Source organism: Toxoplasma gondii, chromosome VIII, assembly GCF_000006565.2.
Source record: "Toxoplasma gondii ME49 chromosome VIII, whole genome shotgun sequence".
Taxonomy (NCBI): Eukaryota; Apicomplexa; class Conoidasida; order Eucoccidiorida; family Sarcocystidae; genus Toxoplasma; species Toxoplasma gondii.
Window position 1 is genome coordinate 1,174,785 of NC_031476.1, and position 25,935 is coordinate 1,200,719.

General features: G+C 52.6%; 3 protein-coding genes across 3 annotated transcripts; 1 reads left to right on the forward strand and 2 right to left on the reverse strand.

The window, feature by feature from the left end:
- Positions 1-1,559: 1,559 nt before the first annotated feature.
- On the forward strand, positions 1,560-5,093 carry TGME49_230990 (hypothetical protein; the record flags this gene model as incomplete). The annotated part of the gene is made up of 2 exons (XM_018780279.1): positions 1,560-2,249; positions 2,547-5,093. The coding sequence occupies 2 exons, from the start codon at positions 1,560-1,562 to the stop codon at positions 5,091-5,093; spliced, it is 3,237 nt and encodes a 1,078-aa protein (XP_018636863.1).
- A 469-nt stretch (positions 5,094-5,562) lies between these two features.
- Positions 5,563-17,006, reverse strand: TGME49_231000 (START domain-containing protein; the record flags this gene model as incomplete). The annotated part of the gene is made up of 18 exons (XM_018780280.1): positions 5,563-5,835; positions 6,335-6,417; positions 6,717-6,781; positions 7,681-7,733; positions 7,852-7,963; positions 8,347-8,562; positions 9,126-9,201; positions 9,752-9,826; positions 10,369-10,645; positions 11,193-11,506; positions 11,925-12,018; positions 12,779-12,890; positions 13,434-13,571; positions 13,911-13,978; positions 14,717-14,812; positions 15,119-15,261; positions 15,710-15,870; positions 16,642-17,006. The coding sequence occupies 18 exons, from the start codon at positions 17,004-17,006 to the stop codon at positions 5,710-5,712; spliced, it is 2,574 nt and encodes an 857-aa protein (XP_018636862.1). The 3' UTR covers positions 5,563-5,709.
- A 3,163-nt stretch (positions 17,007-20,169) lies between these two features.
- On the reverse strand, positions 20,170-24,037 carry GTF2E1 (general transcription factor IIE polypeptide 1 GTF2E1; the record flags this gene model as incomplete). Its single annotated transcript, XM_018780281.1, has 6 exons — positions 23,545-24,037; positions 22,771-23,119; positions 22,103-22,204; positions 21,663-21,843; positions 20,495-21,348; positions 20,170-20,211 (listed from the first exon to the last, which is right to left on the reverse strand). Exons 1-6 carry the CDS (start codon positions 24,015-24,017, stop codon positions 20,170-20,172), a joined length of 2,001 nt encoding a protein of 666 aa, XP_018636861.1. The 5' UTR covers positions 24,018-24,037.
- Between the last annotated feature and the right edge of the window lie 1,898 nt (positions 24,038-25,935).

Sequence of the window (25,935 nt, forward strand, 5' to 3'; positions counted from 1 at the left end):
ACCGCCGGACTCGCACTGAATGGCATGCGCACGTGATGCCGTCGGGCCAGAAATCAGGTGTCGATTTCAAGTCTCGATAACTTTGCACAGTGACTTTGCTGAAGTGTTGTTTCTCGCTCAAGAACGTGTGTTAAACAGTGTCACGACCTGCATTAGAGAGTCAGTTACATGAGCCCTCTGCGACACAACAGAGGCACCTAGCTCGGGGCAACACTGCACGCAGAACACAATTTCGACTCGCGAAAATAAGTGCTTGTGTGTGATGTAACTGGCGTGATGTACCATCACGAGAACTTGTAGCTGGTAATGCTCATATTCGATCCATATTACGGAATGCCGCTAGTCAACACAGAGGGTCATGAAAGTTCCCACCCCGTCGTGACCAACTTCAGTGAGAGTTGATGATGATCTGCTCTATGCCGCTTCATGAGCGTCAACCGCCCTGGATCTATCTCAGTGGAACAGAGTGTCGTTTAAGATGATAATTATTGCAGAAAAAGAACCAGTTAAAACACCATGTGTTAGTATAACACAGACAATGACGTTAATATGGGATCCTTCTTAGCATAAAGCTGTGTTGTTAGATGCTGCGTACACATTATTGTATCTGGCATGTCCTAGTCCGCAGCGACTTTCAATTCCGTTTTCCCTGTATCCCCTAGCCACGCGCGCAGACACGTCGAACGTTGGTGAAAGCACAGCTTGAAACCGGGTAATTTTTGTCAGCTGTCTACTTAAGGCTTTATGTCACCTTTTTTTAAAGCTGAGGAAAACAGCACCGTAAATGCAGAAGTCGAAAACGTCAGATGGGGCATCCGGGGTCGCTTAGGTAGGAAAGCGATCTCGACTCTGGGACTGGCGAAACTGCCACCGAACGGAGCTCACAGAAAACTGGAATTATCCTGCGCACGCGTTAGCTTTAGGAGTTCTTTTTCACGGGAGACCGTATGCACCGGACAAGACAAAGTTGTTTCCTTAAATCTCAGACAGCACTGAGCGCCGCAAGAGAACAAAGCTCACCAACGATGACGTGACGTGCCTGAGTGCACGACCAAGTACATACGGAACTCAATGAGTAAACGAGCTGAGCAAGAAGCGGACGAATTTGAGAATGGGTTTTCCGCACGTGTTCACTGTCAACAGCTCCATGGAAATGACTCTGCATCCCGGGAATTCCCTTAGCTAAGCATGGGAGAGGCCAACTTTCCCTCTCATCCAGCAAAAGATGTGAAAAATCTCTGAATTGTCTCTCGGGGGGTTGGTCATATCCGGAGCCTTGTGCTCGCGCGACTAAGGAGTGACTCTACCTCTTCCTGAGAGTACCTCTGACAAAAATCATTCATTTTTTGTATCTCTCCGCCCATTTTCCCCCGAGAAACCCTTTCTGAATTCCTGTCATCCTTTCGTTGTGCCGCTTGCTGGTGAGTACCGCGGCTTACTCGCATGTGCAGCACACATGCAGAGCAGTTGGCTTTTTCACAGGCTCCGACTCAGCGTCAACGAAGTCACGCTGGGAAAAACGCTTTTCCACCACGTTCGCGTCGTCCCTTTGAAGTCTGATGAACCCCTTTTCAACACGAAATTGTCTCTGGAGTCCAGTGTCCGTCCTGTTTGTCGAACCGCCGGAAAACCACAAGAAATTTCCGATGGCGAACTGTTCCATGCTGCGAGCTCAGGCACTCTTCCTGTCGCAGAATGCATCATGTGTCGTTCTTTCCCCAGCGGTTTGCCGAGCGCCAATTTGGAGCGAAGATGAACGCACCAAGTTTTGTTCTATTCATTCAACTTCACAATGTGCAGAGACGCAACATGGTAAATGCGTTCAAGATGACGGAAACCGTACAATGAAGCAACACAGCCTGACGGACGACGGTGGCCTCTCAGAGGACTTGTCTGCGTTTCTTCTCGCTGTCCAGAAGGCAACAAGAGGCTTTTTGTACATCTGTGTGCCAGTCACGTGGCCGACTCGCTCTGCAGGCGCAGACAGGGGAGCAGCGGTGCGAAAGTGTACCCGAACTGCCGACCGCCTCTCGCCAGATGCTGGTGGGCTTTCGTGTAAGCCAGGTTCAGTTCCGGCAACGGCCTCGCCCGCGTGGCTATGTTGTTGCGTATTTCGCTTGGTTCACCGTCTCTACGCTCTGCTGTCGTCGAGCCATCCAGAGGCTTTTGTTCTTCCGGTTCACGCACAGGGCGAGTGGCAGCAGAACTTCCACAAGGCCGTCTGCGCCCACATTCGCGCCTTCCCTGCTGTACGTACACCCCACCGCCCGCCTGAATGCTCATCAACCTCGAAGATTGTAGCCGCAGAGTCTTTTAAGTCCACCCAGGAAACGGCGGACCAAGATTTGCTTTTGACGAATTTTGTCGACCCTGATTTCTCTTTCACTGATGCGAGCTTCTCCAACTTCCTTGCCAATGAACAGAGCGCACAGACAGTGTGTCTGGACCCCGCCGTCCAGTCCGTTCTTGCCGCAGACCGTGTACAGCTGGGGTCTTTGCGACCAGACTCTCTTTTTCCAGAGTTGGATCTGCCGTCCTCTCCGCAGCTGAACGAAACGCCGGCAGTTCCTGGACATGCGGCGGCGACAACACTGCCGGAGCAGCAGAGTTCGCCTCCTTCTTTTCCCCGCGATGCTTTGGATTCCGTTTCGAGGAGCTCCGACGCGGCGGCGAACCAGCCGAAGACTTCTCCCCGGAATAGAAGCGTGCTGGTACACGATGTTCAAAGTCAGGACACGACTGCGACCGGAAGGACACCGCCTTCACAGGTTCCTTCAGATGTGTTAGGCTTTCGTCTGTGTCCAGTTTGTGAGCATGTCTGTCCGAGCAAGCCAGCGAGTCGTGATGTCGCTGACGCATTCGCAGAGAACATTCGCGTTTCAATCCCGCCTTCACAGTTCGCTGCAGCCTTCGCTGCAGCCCGGCTGCCCGCAGAACAGTCACCCTCCCTTAGTGGCGACAGCGCATCGGAGTCGACTCCTGAAGAGAGCCTTCTCCCGTTGTGCCGAGTAGTAACCGAAACGGAATTGCTCAACCACGTTCTGGTCGCCGGCGCATTTGACCGCTTGCACGCAGGTCACAAAATTCTGTTGATGGCAGCCGCGCTCTTGGCCAGACAGCGCGTGGGACTTGCGGTTACGGCGGGAGGTCTGATTTCCAGGAAAGTCACCGACGCGTACCTCGCGATGGCGTCGGGGATCGAGCCCTTCTGTCTTCGCAGCAGGTCCGCCGCGGCGTTTCTCGCTCTGGTTCTCCAAGCGACTGGCCACACGTGCGTCTTCCGGAACTACACCGAACTGGTTCTTAGCGAGGAACTCGGCTTTTCGGAGAAGGCGCTCTCAGGCGCGGACTCGTGTATGCCACACCGTGAAATGGAAGGGGTCTGGCGCGACGCGCTCGCCAAGGCGCCAAGAGGCTGGAACGCACAGCCTCCAGTTTCTTACCAAGACCAGACAGAGTTCTGCTGTGAGGGCGGCGCGGCCGAGTCTCGCCCCGCTTCTCTGTGGCGCGATGCCGTCGACTTTCCGGCACTCAACGGACGCTTCTGTCGACAAAACAAGCAGGGGAAGCGAACCCGCGAATCGGAAGAAAACCAAGTGTCTGTGCATCTGTACCGCATTGACGACCCGCTCGGCCCCTCCGGAGACCTCGACTTTGACGCACTTGTCGTCAGTGCGGAGTCGATTGCTGGCGGCCGCTTCGTCAACGCTGAAAGAGTGAAGCGGAAGAATCGCCCTGTGTTGCTTATCGAAATTCCTACTCTCCCACCCGCAACTCCCCGCAGTGTTTGGCGACTCGAGTCGCGTGCACCGAAAACGGCAGACGCGATTGCTCGAGATTCTTCCTCTCCTCTTCAGTCTCACGAGCCCGTCCGAAGCTCTGGTGAACGCCAGGAGTTGCTCGCGAAAGCACACGAGCCATCATCAAGCGAATGTGTGCCCAACACAACTCTCAGTCGACAGCGGGCGCCCATGAAGCTGAGTTCGACAGCCCTTCGCTGCGTCCAGGCGACGAGACTGGGGGTGTCAAGGGAAGATCTGGAGTATCTATTCAACGTCTTCCACACTGCAGCTTCTACTCTGATTGGGGCGCCTGCGCCCGTTCGAAACGTGCACTGGACAACGTTGTGTGAAATGAATAGCGCGCCGTGGCGCCGTTTCTTCACGTTTCAACGCCTCGTCCGACTTGTGAGACTTGTTGAGAGGCAATGCGGTGAAACCCCCACGAAAGAACCACGGGGTGGAAAACTGACACGGCAGCAACGCGACGCTGTCTCGCTCTCTCTGTTTTTTGCCTATGCGGGAGTTTTACCTGCGGCTGCGCTATGCGGTCAAAGGGCAACTTTTTCTCTAGAAACGCAGGGCAAAATGGACGAACCGGGACTCTACCGGTCCGGGGTTACAAGCGAGAGACCGACAGAAACGCCGGAAAACCTCCAGTTCGGGGCTCAACCTTCAAACGAAACTTCGTTTGCACGTGCGTTGTTATCGGGGTGTTTCGTCGATGCTGCCAGTGCGAAAGCAGCGCTACGTGCTACCAGTCGGCTCTCCGCGGAGTGTGGTTCGACAGAGCATCTCGCTTTGGTCTCCTCCGAAGATCCCAGCACGCGCGAGTGGCAACGCGACAGTTTTGCTGTCGTCTGGACGTGCGTGGAGGCTGTTCGATCCGTTTGTCCGTTTCTGCTCTATGCGGAGGCACACCCGAAAGCGAGGTTCACACAGCCGGAGAAGGAACTCGAAGCGGAGACGGTTCAGTGTTTGAACGCAGTTCAGCTTGTGGAAATGCTGGACATCGCAATTCCCTGGTCAGAGTACCTTTCCGACCGCGTTCAGCCGTTTGTGGAAGAGAACAGCTTTCTCTCTGTCCACGAGTACCGCCGTCTGCGTGCGAACCAGATTCGCGTCTGGTTGTCACAGTTCTCCCCTGAAACCCACGCCTTTCGTTTAGAGTCTGTCGGTCTGACTCAAAACGAAATCCAGCAACTCGTTTCCAATTTAAAGACGGAAATGAAGCTGCTCAGTGTCCCCGGCCCGGACCGCGACGCGTCCGGTGTCCCTGCAGCCCGTCAGACCGGCAAACGTGCCGCGTCTTGAACCTTCCACACAAGATTTTTTCCGTCCCGACTGAAGTCGCAGCGCCTCGACAGAAAGGCGAGCAAAAATGTTTTGACGAAGGCGTCACTTGGGAAGAAAAGAGGGGAAAATGCCATTTCTATCTTCACGGCGCCCTCCCGTGACACTGTCTATCCTTCAACGCAGTCGCCAGACGCGCCGGGTCGCGAGTTAGAAACTTGCACAGTTTTCAAGAAATATATACGCATCTCTAGATGTGCCTGATGCGTGTACAGCAGCTGTCTGAGTCCAAGTGACATGCACTGGTGAAACGCAACCCGTCTGCAAATGCAGGCTGGTGGATGTCGGCGAGGGATGTTCGCGCTCCACTCAGAAATGGCCGGAAAAAACTCGACTTCGTGGGTGTGCGGTACAGAGCCTTTCGACTCGGTAGATTAAAAAGTGGGTTGTTGACACGAGCTCTCGCGATTGTTTGCGGGGGAAAAACAGACTCGGGGCTTTCAAAGTTCTTTTGCAGCCGCAGTTCTCATGTCCAGACGACGAATCTGACGGAAGATGGAACACTCTCCTGCAGTTGCGTTACCTTCTGCTTGAGAGTAAACGCTTTTCAGGTTTCTGTTTCTCTTCGAATCCGAACTCACGAAGAAGTGAGAGAAGACGCCGGAACGGACGTCCCGTGTTCTTTCATGTATTTCCCGCATGCCTTCTTCAAGCTCTCAACCCACCCGGCGGGAGCGCGCGCCGCCGTCGTGTTCACGACCCACTGAATCACAATGGCAATCCACATGCACAGGGTCACTTGTCGTGATTGCAAGCACAGACCCGCAAACAATTCAAACACAAGAGACACATCTGCTGAATCCTCCATATGCACATTTATATATATATATATATAAAGGTTGCCTCACTGCCTCCGATCCGAGGTTCCTCTATCTGCTCGAGGTACTCCATGAACCAGGAACTGCGGACTTACACGACGATGCATAGCTATCGCTCTCTCTGTATATATATATATATATGCATATACAAGGATATATATATATATATATATATATGTATATATACAAAAATAGACATATATGTACATATATGTATGTAAGTGGATCTATAGCTTTATTTGATTGCTTCGTCTAGGACACCTCCGGGGATTGTAAAGAGAGGTCAGAAGCTCGGGAAGCATGATGGGAGTTTCTTGACTGTTTCGTAGTTTTCTTGTTTTCACGGGTCTCTTAGGGCAGGTTTTTGATCACTTGCGGACTCACCTTGGGGATGAGACCTTTGACATCCGTCTGCGCGACAATGAAGAGGGAAGAAGAGTTCGGACCTTTCTGTTCCATGATGTATCCTGCAGACGCAGGCATAGAAACGAGAGCAAAGAAGTCCGGGCGCGTCGTTCCTTTTGGCGATCGTTGAGACTTTTCTTCCCTTAGCCACTACCTGCGCTGAAGAAGCATTCTTCCCCGCACTGTCGGCTTGCTCTGGTCCCCAACCGGTGCCTGCTTGCGATTTCTCTGAGGTGAATTCTGCAGAACGAAGCTTCTGACAACGCGTGTTGAGAAGGCAGAAGCAAGGGAGAGACAGAGGCGCAGCGTTGCAGTCGAAGGGGTTGTCAGAGATGTCGCGAGAAAAGCTGAAAGGCCTCACCGGACAAAATGGTTTCGGCGCGAACGACGCCCGGGCGCTCCGGGAGCGACGGGTGAGAAGCAGAGCTGCGGAAGAAGATAACACACAGTTTTCGCATAAGGAGTCTGTGCGTTTCTCTCTCTCACTCCGCATCCGGGAAACACAGGCAAAAGAGAACTCCGCTCTTCGTTTGCCAACGTCTAGAACGCGGCGGGACCTCTGAACGAGACAGAGGAAAGACGACTGCATTTCACGGAAACGGTCTACACGGGAGAGCCGAGGGAAGCTCCATGCAGAGCGTCTCTTGGTCTCAGGCTGGGAGGAATCCCGCCACGAGTTCACTTTTCTTCAGAAAAAAGCAGAAAGGAATGAGCACCGCCTCCACTTCCTCGCACTGCACATTGGAGTCTGGACCACTGAGGCACAGAGAAGACACAGCGTCGCTTCCTGTCTCGACGTGGAGACGCACCCGAGTTTGGAGACAGCGATCGACTCCTCGCAGAACCAGAAAAAGAAAAAACCTGGCATGCAGCTCTTCTGCTCTCGCCGAGAACCAGAAGAAAGCATTCAGCTCCAACTGCATCTCGAGACGCACACAACTGGATCCCGGCACTACCATATTTATACACACATGCCGCGGAGTGCAGGTGGCTCCACCAACACGGTGCTGCAATCAAAACGAAACAATTCGCATGTGTGCATATATATGCATATATAGGTCACATATCCATGTCATATATATATATATATATAATGTCACAAATACATGTACATATATATATATATATATATGCATATAAGCAGAGAGGGAAGTGCATTCAGTTGCTCGAAAAAACGACGAATAGATTTTCCATAGAGGAATGATGCATGAACTCAATAAACGTCGACGAACATGTTGATACATGTTTTTGTGTACTCAGCGATTCGTTTCTTGAAGTCGACGCGTGTGCTGGTTGCATGCACCTCTGGGCCATCGAAAACGTACCGCATGAGCATTTTGACGACGCCGGCTTCCATGTCGACCTCCGTTCGTCGCCACTACAGACGAGGCAAAAAAGAAAACAAACGAAAGAGTACTTCCAAAGCGAAAGAGCAAAAGGCGTACAACAGTAGATCTGTGGAGGCAAGCATGCATGCACAAAATCAGGAGACGCACCTGAAGGAAGTCTCTGTTGGAGATGGGGAAAGGAGCCCGCATAAGACAGTAAATGATCTCGTTGTGGTTGACGTTCGGCTCTACAACGCGATAATCTTCGAAAGTCGTATCCCTGAGTAGAAAGTAAATTGACGAAAATGAAACTCATAACCAACGAACAGCACGGAAGAAAAACTTCGGCTGGCTCTACACCAACAGACTCCTCCAGATCCCTCTCAGGCCGCCCCGCCATTCCATAATCCCCAATGTGTACATGAATGCATACAACCATACATACATACCTACATACAGATATATATATATATATATATATGTATTTATTTATGTATATGTTTATAAATGCATGCACATGCACGCATGCACTAAGTTTACGTGCAGAGAGGTGAAGCCCTGCGTTTGTATGGTGGCCGTCTGGTCTCATCGCAGTGAGAAACTGTCGCCCTCTCTGAACATGTTTTGTTGGATTTTTTTTTGTGTTGCATGGAGGAGACGGACCACTGGAGGCGCGTTGGGATGTCGCGAATTTCGTGGCAGAGGACCTGCAGGGGGACCGAGTCCAGTTCTGCATAGGCCTTGACGAGGACGACAGGCGAATTCGGGGAAATGAATTTGTAGACTTTTATCGCTTTTTGGTCCACCACCAACTCCCAGTTCGGATCGTTCGGATCTTGCACCTTCTTTTCATCCAAAAACTCGAACTCGTACAGCCCACTGCAGCGCAAGCAAAGGCAACGAAAAAGAGCAGCCTGAAGGTTTGGACGCGGGGGAAGCAGAAGACCACAGAAGACAAGTTGCCCGTTTGAGAAAACAGAGAGACTGTTGCGAGAGAAAAAGGAGGCCGGAAAGGAGAGTGCCTAGAGCACCCTTCCGCTATTCCTTGACTCTGTCAGGAGGCAATCAATCAGGAAACAAAGTCATTTCCAGGTGTTCAAGTCGACTGCTGCATAAGAGGAAACGTACACCAACGTGATCTGAAAGACACGACGCGGACTGGACCCGGCCCTATTTCGACTTGCATTTTTCTCATGTACAAAGTGAATCGCATGAAATCCAAATTCGAAAACAGCGCTTTCGGCTACTTGAGAGAGACCCTGGAGAGCGGCGAAGCGTCGCAAGAAGATGAGAAAAATAGACAAGGTGGAAACCGAGAACGGCTCCACCTGGGAAAACAGCACCCGAGACCGAAAACACAGTGGAGGTGCATGCTCGACCCGCCACAGAGAAAAGGCGAAAAAGCGACGAAGAAAACGTCGCCGAGCAAAGGCGGATCCTACATCGGAGTTTGGTGTTTGAGGTTGACGTCGAAATCGACAAGATCTTGATATGATTTGAACAATCTGGGTGGTCCAGCTGAAAAAAAAACACGCATAAACCGAATGTTAATCTCCTGAACGAAAGACAGCGAGAACGGCCCTTACAGTGCGTGTTTCGTGATCTACCTGCCTCCCTCTGCATCGACGCTTAGTTCCACATGTCTACGATTATATGTATACGAATCCATGTGTAGGGGGATATATCGTTGTCAGCGTTCGAAGATGATTCATGTAGGCGTACACACATGGAGAGAGGTAAACGCAGAAATAAAGGCTGCATATCAATGTATGGAAACGAGAAAGAAAGGCCCTAATACTGCGCGCCTCATACAAGGAGGGACTGAAGAAACCAGTCGTGAAAAGGAAAGCCTCTGGAGGGTGGAAGGCGCGGGCAAACTGACGAAGCAGCGAGAAGAGTGCAGGCGCCAGCGGTGTGTGCATACACGGCATGGTTGAACATGACAGAGGTTGAGAAAAAGAGGAAGCGGACAGAAGTCAAAGAGAAGAGAGACACAGAGGAGTGACAGAGAAGAAATAAAAGACGAGGAGAGACATTCGCTGAAAGAACCACCCTGGCCTTTCTTTACCGTCGAGCTTCTTCGATTCCTTGTGGCTGACGTAGGAGCGAGGCTTTCGGCGAAGTCGCGGGCTCTTTTCCTCTCCTGACAGGAAATCGGAACCGCATGCGCTCAGAAAAACTCCCGAGTCACAACGCCAGGCTCGGTTGCTGGCCGCAGTGGCTTAAGAGCACAAAAGACAGAGGAACTTCTCGTCTCTCCGAACCGCCTTCGCAGCAAAGGCAGACTCGCATGCACAGAAAATGTTCACCACTCTCCGTAACAGCAGGGGAAAGGATGGAAGTAAAGAGGACGATGTCGCGTATTTCACAAAGGCGCATGCGCCGCTGCCGACGAACGGGGGTCCACGCAGGTGTACGTAGTGATTCCTTTTCATTCGTTCGTTTCCTTTCTCCTTCTGACTTTTTGCCCCTGTCTACCTTTCCATGGAAGTGAACCGTTCCTTCTCCTATTCACTCGTCTTCCTCCCCGCGTCCCCCTCCTGCTGTGAATTCCAAAACACCGTCTCCTCTTCTTCTTTTTCTTTTTCTTCATCTCTCGCCTCCTTGCCCTCCCCCCGGAGTTCCTCTCCTGCCCTCCTTCTTCTTCTCCATCCACAACTCCTTTTCTCGAGTTCGTCTCCCCACTTGCGTCGGAAGCGAAGGAGCCCCTCTGACTGGGGAGGCCGACGGCTGATGAGTTTTCTGCACTAGAGCCTCCAGCGCGTGCGACGCGGCTGCCGAAGCGCGAGAACGGCGGCCCAACTGCAGATACACCTCGCGAAATCAGAGAGCCTCTCTCACTCGCCAGCTGAGCTGCTGGCGCGGCTGCGGACGTGGATCCGTCCGCGTAAAAGTCCGCGGGCGTCGGCGACAGTGCTAGGTTGAAATTGTCCAGAGGCTTCAGAGGACCCAGCAGAGACACCTGCGAACAGAAGGAGAGACGTCGAGGGCCGTGCGAAGCAAACAGATCAAACAGGTCCAAGGACGCGCAGAGACGGTGGACGCGAAGAGACGCCAGGACACAATGGCCTCTCCACAGGCATCGGGACAAACGACCTGAGAGACACAGACGTCTACGGATAACACAGGCATCCGACCCTGCCCACATATATGTATCTATAGCGTGGCGAACGTTCCTGGGTGATCCCCGTATATCTACAACAGAACGGTAGTCCATTCGTTGTACATGGCGAGCGAGATAAAGCGAGAGATAGACATCTGGGGGGGGGGGAGGAGGGGGGACATATATATATATATATATAGATATAGATACAGAGACGCAGACATAAGGACGGATAGAGAAGTATCAACGGCCAGATACATACAGATATAGACAGATGTAGACAGATGTAGACAAAAAAATAGATACACAGATACAGGCAGACATAAAGCAGGTAGACATCTGCATAGCTGAACTGATAGCTACGCATATATCGAGAAAGACCAGCGTCTCTGTGGGCTCGACTGACTTCTGGGCGAGCTGAGGAATTAGGCGATGCACCGCCGCCTGAGGAGATTCTCCGCAGAGCATGTGTGTCTTCTTCAGCTGCAGAGAGAGGCGGCGGCCCTCCTGGGGAACTCGGCATGACGACGCCGCTGACGTCTCGGCCTTCGGGAGAAATGTCCGCTGGCGTGGAGACAGGGACGAGAGACCCTGGCAGCGCGTGGTGAGGCGTTCCGTCTTGGTCCAGCGAGTCGGTGTCTCGGTCCACAGTCTCCGAAAGTTCTTCCTCTGTCTCCTCTTCCGAGTCCTGAGGCGCCCGCGCCGCAGTCGCATGCAGCGCTGAGAACACGCACCTTACAGGAAGGCTTTCACTTAGACCCCGTAACCTCCACAGTGGACTACAGATGACATGAAGAAGCAGTAAAAAATACTCTGCGCTAATGTTACAGGGAAAGGGACGTTTCTCAACTGAACCAGAAGACAGGGCATGCAGCGCTGAAGGGGTCAGAGAAAATACGCAAACTTTGCTGGACTCAAAGACGAAACAGGGAAGGAGCGACCGACGTCGAACAGACGGCAACATACGGACGAGCGCTGCCACCAGCGCATGGAGACACGCAGAACTCGAGCCTGGAACCCCAGGGGAACGAGACAGCGGGCCAGCTTGGCGACAGAGACGCTCGGCAGCTCGCCGTCATGCCTCGTTAGAGAGGTCCTCCGGATTCTCCCCATATAAGCCGACACGATACGCCCTTACGGTCGAGAAGTTCGCCACCTCGCAGGATGTGTCGCTGGACTTCCTTCGCGGCGTCTGCGTACATGATGGCGTCCATTTCTTTCAGTTTTTGGTCCTGCAGGTGCATGCATCGGCAATCACGGAGGCAACGGCAGTCGCGGAGTCTCAGCCAGAGAGGCGCAAACAAATCGAAGAGGATAGACCACAGGCCTTTTAAACACCACGACCTTTTCTCTTGAACGCAGTTGAAAACACGCAACAGTCCATGTGCAAGAAGGTCTCGGATACCGGGCCGCGCCATTTCCAGTGAGAACATTCGTCGCCGTGACAGCTTCCTCACAAGCACCTCCACCTCGGCATGTGTATGTACAGTGCGTCGAAGGAACACACATCTCCGAAGAAACAGAGAGGCAAGCAAAAAGGCAACATTCGCTGCACAGAAAGATCTGCAGACAGTTCCTCTTCTATCCACATACATATATGCATATATATATATATACATACATGTAGAAATATGTATATGTATGCACCCGTATGTATATATACATATATATATATATACATATATATATATATATATGCATGGACTGCCATATCGAGACTTATATTTCCGTGTGCGGAATAGACTGGCGTGAGTTTGACGTGCATGCAGACGGAGCGAGGTGTCCAGAAAGAAGGCAAGGGACAAGTGTGAATTTGGCTTGAGCTCAGGTTTCGTTTGCAGGCTTTGCAACTTGTTACGGAAACTCTAAGCTTCGATTCCTCTCGAATAAGACGGGAGATACCTCAGGTTCTACTCTTCTCTGTGTGGAGGTGGACAAGTTCCTGCGGACTCAGTTGCAGAGAACTGTCGCACGGCTTGACTCTAAACGGACCTGGCGAACTCGGAAAGCCGCTGCATTCTTCCCGGTGTCGAAAATGCGCTGCGCCACCGGGTCTTCCTCCAAATGCATCATCCGCACCAACACCGGCGGTGGCTTCTTCTTCCTGCCGAGGAAAACCGAGAAACACAAGTCGACAGTCACCAGGAAAAACCTATTTTCACATGTACCATACAAGCATTACACAAGCGAATACATACATATATATATATATATATGGAGATTCACATATAAGCAGCTATGAATACTATATATATATATATGTACATGCGTATATTTTTTGTATATTTGTGAAGGTAGACACGGGCAAAAGGTGGGATGGGTCTGGAGGATATAGCCAGTCAAGGTTTCCCCAAGGGGAGCCGCTGTCGGACAGAAACACCAAGGCCAAGTAGGTGAGACACCGTACGCATGCATCTCTAGAAATGCATGTGCTCTCTGTTTACCGACGAATGTGATTGTCTGGGAGTGGAAGCGGGGCAAGAGTTCAAGTGGAGAGTCCTTCGCACAACGAACGAATCTCGGAGAAACGGCCTCGAGTGGAGGGCATGTTCTTTTTAATGCAGAGAAACAACGCATGAGAAGGCGAGAGAAAATGGCTTCTCTTCTGCAAGTAGAAACGGCGACTGAAACAATTTCGACTTCTTACCTCAGACTTTTGACACACTCCACGCTGACGGAACAAACGATGGAGCACATGGCAATTTCGCTGCGGGTCATGATTCGGAAATGAGCCTCGAAGAAATCCAAGTATAGCCAGAGGCAGCGACCGACGTCGTCTCGCGACCTGAACAGAAAAATGCGAAAGACATCCGAGAACTGCAGGGGAAAAAAGCAGAGAGAGAGTTGGACACACAAAAAAACGCAGAAGACCGGATAAAAATACTTGTTTCGACACAAAAAAAAGTATATATCTTACATATATGCACATCAATATACATGTATACGTATACGAATCTATATCCAATCGAATATGTGTGTTGATATTTGTCTGCAGCGATCAGCTAATATAAGCATATATATATATATATATATATATATGCAGAATAGTATATACATATGTATTATTATTTGTTCGATCACATCCAAAAGTGGGCAACAGAGTACGGAAGGCGGGGAGACTGACAGAAAGGCGTAGAGAAGTTTCAGCTGGGACCGCGCCGTCTTCGAAAAAGCCCCGAGGCGCGCCAAGACCTGTACATACACTCGAAGCGGAGAAGGCGGTCGAAAGGCTACTTTAAGGTTTTGTGATTGCAATTAGGAAAGGTGATACGCGCATTCTTTTTACTTCATACAAGATACGCAGTGGTCTCTCAGGCGCCAAGGGCCGAAAGCTGGTGCTGCAGAAAGGCGGTTTGTAGTGCACGGAACAAATCCGTAACGCCTTCGCCGCACTTTGGCACTCTTGTAATTTAATTCGACGCGCGTGAAGTCCCGCTAGGCGCGCTGTTCCAATTTAGAGTAAAGGGAAACTTTCGAGGAAGGCAGAGTCGAAGGCGTTCGAAAGCAGGCACCCCAGAGAGTGTACCAGGGCAGCAGAGCAGCGCCAGCGAGGAAAAAGAGCAAGACGAGAAACCGTGGCGAAGACACTGTCACCTCTGCGTTTGAATCGTCAAAAATGTAGGCCAGAAACAGACGGAAAACGAGCAAAAGAGCCGAAAGTGTCAGAGGGTTGAGAGGAGGGCGCAAGGAAAGCTAAAACGGCCTGCTGATGGATGGAGAGAAGGCAGTAAAGGGCCTCGAAGAAGAGGAACGATAAACACGGAGAACATGAAGCACCAGAAGTCCGCGGGGAGTCAAAAAAAACACTGTTTCTGTTTGCCTAACTCACCAGTGGTGACCACCACGATTGCGGACAAGAAAAGAAAATAAACGAGAGCAAGAGAAGTGCAGATCGCAGCTCGAACGCGCCTAAGTGAGAGACGGACGAACCTGGTACTCAAGAATGACTTTGAAGATGAGCTGCAGTTGATTCTGACTCGTCGCGAAATGGAAGTCCGCCCACCGCATGAGTTGGTCGAGTTTTTGCTGAACCAAGTCACACAGAATCGTCAGCGGAGTCGCACGAAGGGGACGCGAGGCGCGCGCAAGGCGGCTTTCGTCTGCTCAGTCGAACGTTCCGATCGAGGAATCGAAGACAGTCGACAGCCCCACACAAACCTCCACATAGATCCTTTGCTCCAAAGATACATCGATGCATGCATAGACACACATGCACACAGACATATACACAAACACCTTCGTTGGCGGATAGTGCGCGGTACTGGGCATTTTTTTCGACGTACTAAGGCGTAGAGACGTTCTTCATTGCATGCGCGTGCAAATCTCCTTTACCTTTTGCTTTGTGGCAGCGGTCTCCTTCTTGCGCATGCGCCAAAGGTCGTGAGCGATCGCGAAACCGAAGCCCAGAGCGCCTCCGACGACGAAGCAAAAAACCATCATGATCGGACCCCAGGCCATGACACACACCATCGCTCCTGAGGCCGGACACACAGAAAACGGCGACTACTCACGCAAGAGAGCCAAGCAAAACAGGAGCCCAAAACGTCTTCTTCACGTTCGTTCCACACGCATGCACACATGCACATATATATACATATATACATATATATATGTATATATATATATATATATAGATACATAGATACATAGATAAATGTATAGAGATACATATGGAAATGATCCCTCATCGATGCATTAAGCGTGCAGATGCGGAGATGTTTACGTCGCATTTCCTTTGTGTCGGTCTCATGCTCAGTGTCTGCAGCAGCATCACGACGGTGTCTTCGAGCCAGCAGACCCGGTCTCCTGTGCACACACATCGGTTTCTCTGGGAACAAATTTTTGCGTAAAACTCAGTCCTGTGCTCAGGGGGTTTTCTGTGCATGCGCGGCGTTCGAGTGTATCTTGGTCAACCTTGCGGACCTGCAGCGGTGTTCATCGTCCACTCTGTCGTCGAAGTTCGGAAGGGAAGCTGCTTCGCCTGCTGCTCCATGTACACTCTCTCAAACTCTTCGCTTTCACCCAGTTCGTCGACTTGTTCTTCATCTACACGCTCGTTCCAGTAATTCATATAGTTCATGTATCTGAAAGAAAGTGACAAAAATGTGGATGTTCGGACCTTCGGCTTCCGAAAAAAGACGCACGTTCGCAGCCTCCTTAACGTCGACATGTCGACCTCTACACTGCATCTGCTCCTAGGTACGAGAGGTACGTGGAGCGTCCTGGATGAGCTGCGTTCCCTACCGACAATTTAGAACTGAGAGAAACTCAGAAGGCATACGCGATGTACATACACCCCGGACAGACCTTGGAAATCTGTGTTGACCTCATCCTCAGTGGACACACATCGCAGATCAACCTCTGAGAAGCCCACATGAATGCCCTGTGGTTGGTTCCGCGAAGAGACAGCGTTGTCTTATTCCCTTGTGCCATAAAGCACTCAGGCTGCCTCACTCTTTTTTCCTGTCAGCATCTCTGGACCTGGTTCTAAAGCCCTTCCTGGCGTATCCTCTTCACAGACGATGCCTTTCGCTTTCACTTTCCATAAGAGTGAATACGCAGTTCTGTGTATCTATAGTTGCAGAGGGAATCTGCACCAACATGCAGATCGACATCCGTAAGCATGCACATGCGCATTTATGTATGTATTTGTAAGCGCTATAGAGCGATCTAAAACAGCCTTTCTTTTTTCTTGGTCCCACCTCCAGCTCCTGCTTTTTCTCTCTCCTTTCTCTCATCTGTCCAACTGCCCTCATCTCTTTTCATCTCGATTCTATCGTCTTCCTCTCCCATGTCTCGTCTCTCTCTCCTCCTCCTCTGTCTGTTCTTGTGCTTGCTCTCGTCTTCTCTCTCACCCTTTGGGTACGGCATCGACGCCGTCGATCACCCCCCTGAGGAGAGCCACAGCAGTCGCTGCATCTTCTACAGACGCTCTTGCGCTTTTTCTGGTTTGTCTCGGGTCGCGCGTCGCAGCGCTGGTCCCCAGCCGCGAGCGAGACACGGACTCCTCCATCGTTACGTTCGGCGACTCCTCTGTGGGGGACGCTGGAGTTTCAGATCCCTCACAGTCACCCACCGGCTCTGCGCTGCGGCCTTTCTCTTCGCCACTGCCTGAATGAAACGGCAGACGCTCTCCCTGCGAGAGAGACTTGCGAGAACTGGATCGTCGAGCGATCGATGTTGAGGCAGGTTCTGCCGATCCTGTCTCCGGAGGCGCCATCGCGAAAAAACACCTGTGAGGAGAAAGACGAGATAACCGGTAGAGTCGCCACGATCTTAAACCGTACCACTGGATTGGTGTATCGTTTTTTCATGCATCTAACACCGTTACGGACTGTAGCCTCCAAGCGACCACGACTGTCGGCAGGCTTTTGATTCCTACACGTTCGCCTGCCTCAAGCAGTCCTCTGGAGTGGGGTCTCTTTGGAGGCAGACAGGTACAGAGGGCCTGCGAGTTAGAAAGGAACGCGGAAAACCCAGTGCTAGGAACGGCGGATTAGACGTAAAGGGAAGAATCTTTTGTTAGGTGTCAGTTGATGAGAAAACGGGTTAACAGTTGCTCGCTACGCGGATCGAAAGGGAATTCCAGAACAAACTTTGGGAACTCGAGGAAGGCAAAAAGGAATGAGTAGGCACTTGTTACGCGAGTGGACAGGGAAATCGAGACTCACTATGTGACGAAAGTGGAACAAGACGATCGGAAGATTCACAGCAAAAATCGAGACGCTTGTCTGTTGAGGTAGACACGATCCACGAGACTCGACGTAGAGTAGAGGGATCGATCCGTTCGGGCTCGCGCAGGCGAAAGAAAAACGCTAACTCCCAGTGGCCAGAAGGGAACTTCGCCGGGGTGGCAAAGCGCAGAGCCGCCGCTGGCTTTCCAGAAACAAACGAGGGAATTCTCGCGTCGACGCCTTCATTTAAAAGAAAGACCGTCTCAAAGAGAAGACGGTTAAGAATGGTGCACGATGTGCAAAGCGCGATTTTTGTCGGCCTGGACAAGACAACTACGGACGAGGTGAGCATGTGGTTATGAATGACTTGCCGGAGGTGAATCCGGTCTACACAGGTGTCCAACTTCAACCTTCCAGTCTAAAATTCATCCTGGAATGAGGAACTCTGACTCAGCTAGACAGAGCGGAGAGTGTAACAGAGAAAACGGGATTTGTCTGTCCTCGGAACGGCCAGTTCCATGGCAAAAGCTGTGCTGGTGATAGCTCGGCCTCAAGTTCGGCGCTTCGGATCGCTTCAAAGCTAAACTCGCGAGGAAGTGAGTGGCATGCACGCGCGAGAAAACACCTCCGACGCAGACAAAAACTCTATGGCAAAGCGGCCAACTTCTCCACAAAAAACAAAGACGCAAAGAGCACATCGAAGTCAGCCCCGCGAAGACTGCGGCCGCGCACTGGCTAGGCACCCCAAACAAAGGGTGTGCGAAACCGCCAACAGAAGTCGTCAGTCATCGTGAAAACGGCGGAGTTCCTCATTTCCTTGTCAATCCCCACAGAAAGAGAGAAGGGGACATCCCTGCGGAGCTCGCAGAAGGTAAACACTCAAAAGCGCTGAAGAAAGCGCGTGTCTTGGGAGGACAACAGCACGGGCAACTACTGAGAAGCCGCACATGGAGAGAGGGGCACTTCGGGGTGGCGGTAGCGTCGTGCACAGCTTACCAAACGAACTCGGGTGGAAAGCGCTCACGTCTACTCTCCAGGAGTCTTCTCTTTCCCATGCTAGATGTGCTGTTTCCTCAACTAAAGCAGTGTTTTCCCCGTTCCGGTCCTGTGCCGTGCTAAGCAACCGGCCGACAGTCCGGAAAGTGTCCGCTGGAAGCGAGGACGTGAGAGCTACCATGACAGTGAAGCGCTTCTAGCAGGATCAACTGTGCAGCATGTGCATTATCTGCTGAAGAGGCAGCTATCTGATATATAGACTGAACGTTTTGTAGCCTCAAAAAACTCCCTTTCTGCGGGAGAACGGCTGCGGTCGAATACGGAAAAGCTCCATGCAGTGTCGCCACACAGCGAAACATACGAATAGTCGAGCATCCTCGGAACCCCTTGTCAGGCAAAGATACGGACTACTGAAGTCTTGTCTCTGATTGTCTGTCTGGAACTAGTCTTTCTCTCGGGGTTGAAACACTCATCCTCACCCAGTTCCTAAGTGTGTCGATTCTGCCCACAGCGGCCGAGTAGACGGCCTCCCAGATCCAGTGGTAAGCACCACATACAATAGTCTGGCCCTGTACCGCCGCTTATCCTCCGCAGAGCAGGACAAGCGGTATTCGAACGAGTGTCTACACAATATCACTGTGACAGCCGCAAACTGTCATACCATCGTGCTCTCATGTAGTCACGTAGATTCGTTATCCAAAGTGTGGTTGCTCAGATCGCATGATGTTTCTACGAGCCTTGTTAACGTGCTTCTCGCTGGGCAACAACCCTGCTGGATTAGGCACTCTGAGACAACGCATATCACTGCAAAGACAATTTAAATAATCGTGTTCTGTTGGTTGCCTCTTCGTGATTCTACCACTGAGGACCCGGCTGGCCGTTTCAACCAATCATAGCCGATGCATTGTTGGAAGTCAGGGACCTCCAGAGCACAGTCTCTGAGTCATGTCAGTGGTCCGGCTAGGTTCACCAGAGGACAGTCGCGTAGAGTTGCCATGTGGTTGTGGAGAAGGATTTGTGCCAGTATTGCTCTAAAGCAAGGACCTTGAAGGAGATCGTCACTGAAGAGGTGCTGCCCTTTGCGAATCTGCTACGTCCGTTCGGTCCAAAACCAAACACTTGCTCCGAAATGTGGCTCTATCATGAAAGACACTCATAAGTCTGCCGATATGGATCCGAAAGCACGTCGAAGGAGGATTTCTAATCTTCTATTTGTGAAATGGGCGTTCTATGTCCGTGCACATTGTACGGACTCTACATGGCAGCAACATCTGTTTCCTTGCCTTCTGCGAATGGCGATAGGTGTTTCGAACCGTCGCGTCCGGAAATTAAACTACCAGGAATCGGCCACTAACTGTGAGCGCTTCGTTTACCATGAAAATAAATGCGTTCCGATTGCCGCTTGGGCATCATCTTTGCAAATATTGCAGCCATCTGTTTCTCGGCTCCGCAGAATGCCGTCCGCCATAGAGCCGTGCATGTTCCTAGCTCCGTTTCAATGACAAATACCAGCGACAGCGCAATAAAAAAAGCGGTGTGTGTTTCCTTGGCGTGGACAGAACACAGCAATATGACCGTTTCTTCGCGAATGACAAGCGACAGATCCTCCCCAGTTCTCCGCCCTGACTGCGAGGCGCACATTTATGGCATTCTATTTCTTGAAGCAAGCCAACAGTCAACGCAGCGAGCTGATTCTTTGTACCGGTGTCGCCCTTAGATGTCATCGAGATACACAGCCTGAAGCTCCATGAACCGCTGCAAACAAACGGACGCAGAAAACCGAACAATCATCACCTGCAACAGGAACAAAAAAAACTCATGAGCCCCGCAGCCGCATTCCGCTGTCTAGACACCCCACGCAAGCGTTGTGGCTAGACGGCATTGCTTACTCGCCTTCACTTGTTCAGCCCCTCACACAGTCGAACGCTATTCTTTCGTAACGCCCCTTCTGTGTTCATTACAGAAGCTTGCCCTTCCTTCTCCGGCCGGCGTGTGCCGGCGCCTCGCCAGGAACGGGCGACTGGCCGACGTAGCTCACCTCATGTTCCTCAGCTGTCATTTCCAGTTGAAATTCCGCGGCTTCCTCGAGAGTCATTTCCCGTCCTAGTTTCCCGACAAAGAACAAAGGTGCCGAACTGCCTCCACCACCTAGGCCTGCCGAAGCGTCTGTGTCGGTCCTCTCGAGCGCCGAAGCCTCCACCCCGGCACTGGCTTCGTGTGCACCTACAGCCGAGGCCAGCCCCGCAGGTCCGCCTGGCCCTGCATGCACGCCGCCTCTCGCCCGACAAAGGTCTTCCTCTGGAGCCTCTCGGTTCGCCACTGCAGCAGCCGCCCTTGGTCTCTTGGCCGGGTGGGCAGCTGCAACGCAATCCACTGCCTGTGAGTGTGCCGACGAAGCCTCGCTTGCACTTGGTGCCTTCCCTGCATCTGCAGGCGACGTCCGACCGGTTTGTCTGCTCAGGCTTGCATGCACTGGTTGCGCACCACCTGGCCTCGGTACGGAGCCACGCGTCATGGAGCCGAAAGACACAGACGCACTTTTGCTTCCAGTTCCAGAGAGACTTCCCTTCATGGAGAACCGGATCTGGTTTCGGCTGCCCCCTGCACCCTGACTCGCTGTGCCGGGCCGAGCGCTGGCTGCTGACACATCCGATCCAGCTCCTTGAAGCCGCGCCTGCGAGGAGACACTGCCAAGAGCTCCTGCCTCCGCCGCGGCGAACGATATCACACCTGCCGACGCCGACCGCGCCAGCGGCGGAGACGCGCATGCAGAGGCAGCCGCCTCGCCAGCTTGCTGCTCAGACATCACCCAGGCGGGCGTCTGCCGCCTCGCGCCTGTCTCCCCGGAGCCTGCAAGCCCCTGGCGCATCTGCAGCTGCACGGTGCCTGCCCCTGCAACAAAAGAGCGAAAGAGGCGTGAGACATCAGCCGTCAGAGATTCACATTCAACAGCTTCAAAGCACGAACCGGACCCAGCACGCCACACTAGACGCGAAACACGAGGAGAGCCGACGCGACAGCTGTCCCAAAACCAACGTCAGTGCCGTCTCCTCAGAGGAACGAGAATAAAACTACACCAGAACAGCAGAAGGTACCGTCAACACCCCAGCTCCTCAACAGAGCACCAGCGAGAAAGCGGGGAAATCGAATGTGGATAGCAGGAAACGTGGACGCCAGGGAGAGGGGGCAGAGACGTTTCTTCTCACCAGGAAGACTTGTGTCGCTCATCGTGTCGTCAGCGCCCAGACCTGATCCCGAAGAGCCGCTGCGGTCGACGGCACTTTCGGTTGTGCTCCCTGCGCCAACGGAACTCTTTGCCGCCTCGTCTGCAGGTCTGTTTCGATGGGCGCTCCGCTCTGCTCGGCTGTAGGGGGGGAAGGACGGCACCTGCAAAAAATACAGGAAACCTGAAAGGTCTGTCTCCGCCTGCGCGCCGGAACACCGACGCATTTCGGCATGGCTGACGAGTTGCGCAACTGTCGCACGCAAACCAAAAGAGAAGCGAAGACTCCTCGGTGTGTTGCTAGGCACTTTGTAGATTCGTGGTCCACGCGAAACCGAAGAAAATGGAAAAAAGAGGCACAATCTGTTCTTCCCGTCTTCGTCGACTCTCTCGCAAGCCTCCTGTCCACGCTTCAGGACTTGCCTCCATGTTCCAGCCTCTCCGAACGAGAGTGCGGATCGTCTGCAGCTGTTTTTCACAGCGTTGCTGGAGCGAAATGGCTTGCTGCAGAGCCACTTTGCTATCCTGCATGCACAGACGCAAATACAAGATGACACAAGAGACTTCATCAATGTGTTCTATCGAGAAACTTGACACACCCGCCAGCTTCAATTCCTGAAGCGTCACTTCTTCAGGCACCCAGCTGGCTGTCCTCGACCGAAAAAGCCTCTTTTGGATTATTGCGTTTTCTCCTTCACGCCTGCACCTGAGGCGCTCCATTCGAGACTTCAGAGAACCGCAAACAGCGCCACCGCGTACGGGCATGACGCAGGAGGAACCTTCGCGAAACGCGAGACTGGAACATCGCATTCATGTACTCGGCTAAGTCCACACGGACCGAAGTTCAAAGGGTTACACCATCTGGATATATACCATGTCAGCCTAAATGAATAAATGAATACAGAAGACAGAAGCTACGATGGAGTGTTGCCATTGTGGCGAGAGTCTCTGGACGCTGTCTCTGCAGAGTTCAGACGGTACGAGAAAATCCGTAGAGAGCTCAGCAAGCCGTACGCATGTGTCTGCAGGCGAATATCCGGAATCCAAGCGGGACGGCGGTTTGCGAGATGGTCGGCAAGCGGCTTCCTCACCTCGTGTTCGAGTTTTTCGTCGCAGAATTTGCAGAGGAAGTGCGCATCACGCGGATCTACGTCAAGAAGCTGCGCCTCCAGCGCGTCGTACTTGGTCGAGCATTTCGGGCAGAAAAAGACATCGCGGCCTTCCGCAGCGCGCCGGTTCTCCTCGACTTGCTGTTCCGCGCGTTGGAGTCGAAAGTGGAAGACGAGCAGACAAAAAGGAGATATTTTAAAGTAGAACGGCGCAGACTGAGACGCCTGACCCGCACCCACAGACGACGACGTCGACGGCTGATTCGGCGACGAAGACCCCCCTGCCCCGCTACTCGAGCTCACAGTGCTGCCACTGGACGATCCCACAACGCTGCAAACAGAAAACGGAAGGCACTCAAGAGGCATTCAACCACACACACACACAGATGAGAGAATCACATAGACAGATGGATAGGTAGATAGATAGACCTTTGGGCACCTATGAGGTATGTCGATCTGCTTGTGAACAGAAACATATATACATATATATATATATATATATTGGTTGAGATAGCGGTGTTTGGTGACAAGACCCTAGGACTCACATATATGCAAATATATGTACATTCACACACACACAAGCACAAGTACGAATCACCTTTTTATCTGCAAGTGTCTTTGAATCCGCTTCGTGTATCATTCGAGAGGTTTTAGAGGTCACGAACATGACAGTGGGGAAAGGAGGGGGAAACACAAGTCCTTGTTGGGTGGTTTTCTAGCACACCCGTCACCCCTATTGTTTGTTCCCAGGCTCACCTGTCGTTTCCTCTCGGGCCGGCGTTCCCCGGGGCTTGCGTGCTACTGGCGCCTTTCTCACTGCGGGCAGCTGCGCTCCCCACGCCACTCAGCTGCTCCTTGGCGACGAGCTGCATGCGCTCGAGAGCGGCGCAGGCCTCGCGGACGCGTCGGTCGGGCCATCCGAGTCTCTCGATCAAGTCGCGCTCGGTGTAGGCCTTCTCGTGGTGGGCGAGAAAGTCGACGATTATGATTTGGTCGTCGTCGCAGAAGAGCCGAGAGGCCGCGGTCAAGAAGGCGCGAAACAAACTGCGGTCGAACGGCTTGGCGACGACCGCTGAGGCAGCGAGGTGCGAGGTCGACCGGGCCGCCGGGGCCTGCGCCTCCGACGTGGAAGCCTTCTCCGCACACGAAGAGGCGCCCGGCGCAGACGCCGTAGACGCCGAGGAGGCGAGAGAATGAGATGACGGGGAATCCAAGGCGACGCTCATCATTGTCGCATCGGCCGGCAGGAGGTGTGGGGGGAGGGGGAAATGACGTCCACACACGATCCCCGAAAGAGGAGTGACGCGACGCAGAAAGGTTGAGGAAAAGGACGGGCCTCCAAGAAAGAGAGAACGAGACCTGGATAGCACGAAAGGAAAAAAGTAGAGGAGGCGGCCTGCTGGTGCGTTGATTGCTTCCTGCGATCAGCCGAAAGGCCGGAAGGCTTGGCAAGACGACGCGGTAAAGAAGAACATGAACGGAAACGGCTAACGGTGAGGAAGTCGGTCCTTGGAGGAAGAACGACAAGCAAGGTCTCCAGTCGACAAAACATGTGACCGGACGGTTTCCCGATTTGAAGGACCGTGCGACCTACTTCAGGGAAGGAGGCGACGAAAGAGTTGATCCGTCGACTGCGTTGAACTCTCTTCATACAGCAACTCGACCTCCGAAAAAAAGTCAGATCCCTTTGGGCAATCGACAGACCCCTTGACTGTCATTTCCAGCCTCTGAAGATCCGGCTACGTCCTTGGTCCGTCCGCTTGTTCCCACGAAAGTTTATCTGCGTGTGGAGCAATTGCAAAAGACTGCCTGTCGCTTCCGAGCACACGCAACCCCGGATTCCACGGGAGAAGCGGCGAAAAACGTCGAATTTCAGTCTGGAAACGAAACATAAATGTGCAAATCGACGATGACCGCCCCACTCCGGGAGTATATACAACCCAGCTGGAGTGGAGTCTACTCCGACAACCCGCCAAATTCACACGTTTTCCACAAGAGCGCAGCGGTGTTATCCTCTTCCTTTTACTCACACATTCTGGAGAAGCCACCCATGCTCTCCACTTGCAGGAAATACGCACCGAAAATACGCTTTCTTGCGACGAAAAAAATCTCGTGCATTCCAGAAGAGGAAGGCAGAAAAGGAGGTACAGCAGGATGCAGAGATGCACAGGTGCTGCGTCTCCAGTTCAGTTTTATCCGCTACGTTTTTCCTTGGGCATGCGCGGCGGAAACTGCAAATTCGTTCCCTCGCGTTTGTAACGACCTTCCTTCCCGTCCGTGGCATGTCAACTCAACCTGCAACCGTTTTGCGGCCTCTCCAATCGACATCTCACGAAAGGGTGAACCAGGGCTACCTACGAGCACAGACGCAATTCATTCAGCCGATGAAACCTGACTGTCCCCCGTCGTCAAGAGAGACCAACATTCGCTTGAATCGCGTATCCTACGTTTCGTTCGTCGCATGCACAGCAATGCGAAAGAACTCCATGGTTCGAATCTCGAGTGACACGGCGCCGCACGGGTCGCTGCAAACGAGGCTGGTTTCGGTCGAAAGAAAGGGTGAAGCATGAAAACGCAAAAGTACGGTTGCGCCCCAGTTTTTTGTCTGTTCAGACGCAGGAACAAACACGCACCGTCACATCGACAAAACCACGGGCCGTGAGGCCGAGGGAGTGGCGCCCGTCGGAGGGCAAATCTCAGCGCGAAAGTGAAAAGAAACAAGCCGTGCCACTATAAGACACTGAACCAACGGCGAGACTTGGTCGTGACGTCTTTTTGAAGGCAGGATGAAACCAAAACACGCGAATTTCCCGTCATATCAGGCGGCTGGCAGTCCAGCCCCGTCGACTTTGAAATCGTGGCGGGGGGTTGACGGCACTCGCGCCGAAAGTCGGAAAACCCCAGAGCAAGAACAGCCGAAAAGAGCAGTCTTTTCTTACTCGTTCCTGTCCACACCCGCGTCGCCCTTCTCCCCAACCTTGTTTTCCGCAGCGCTTTCGGCCGGACAAGACCGAAGTTTTCTTCGCGCGTCCCCAGCGACGGACTCTCTACGCCGCCTTCAATTGCATGCACGAGGCTTGAGAACACGCGAGTGCCGACTTTGTCGTAGTTCCCCCTCTCGATCTCGAGCATGCAACTCCAGAATGC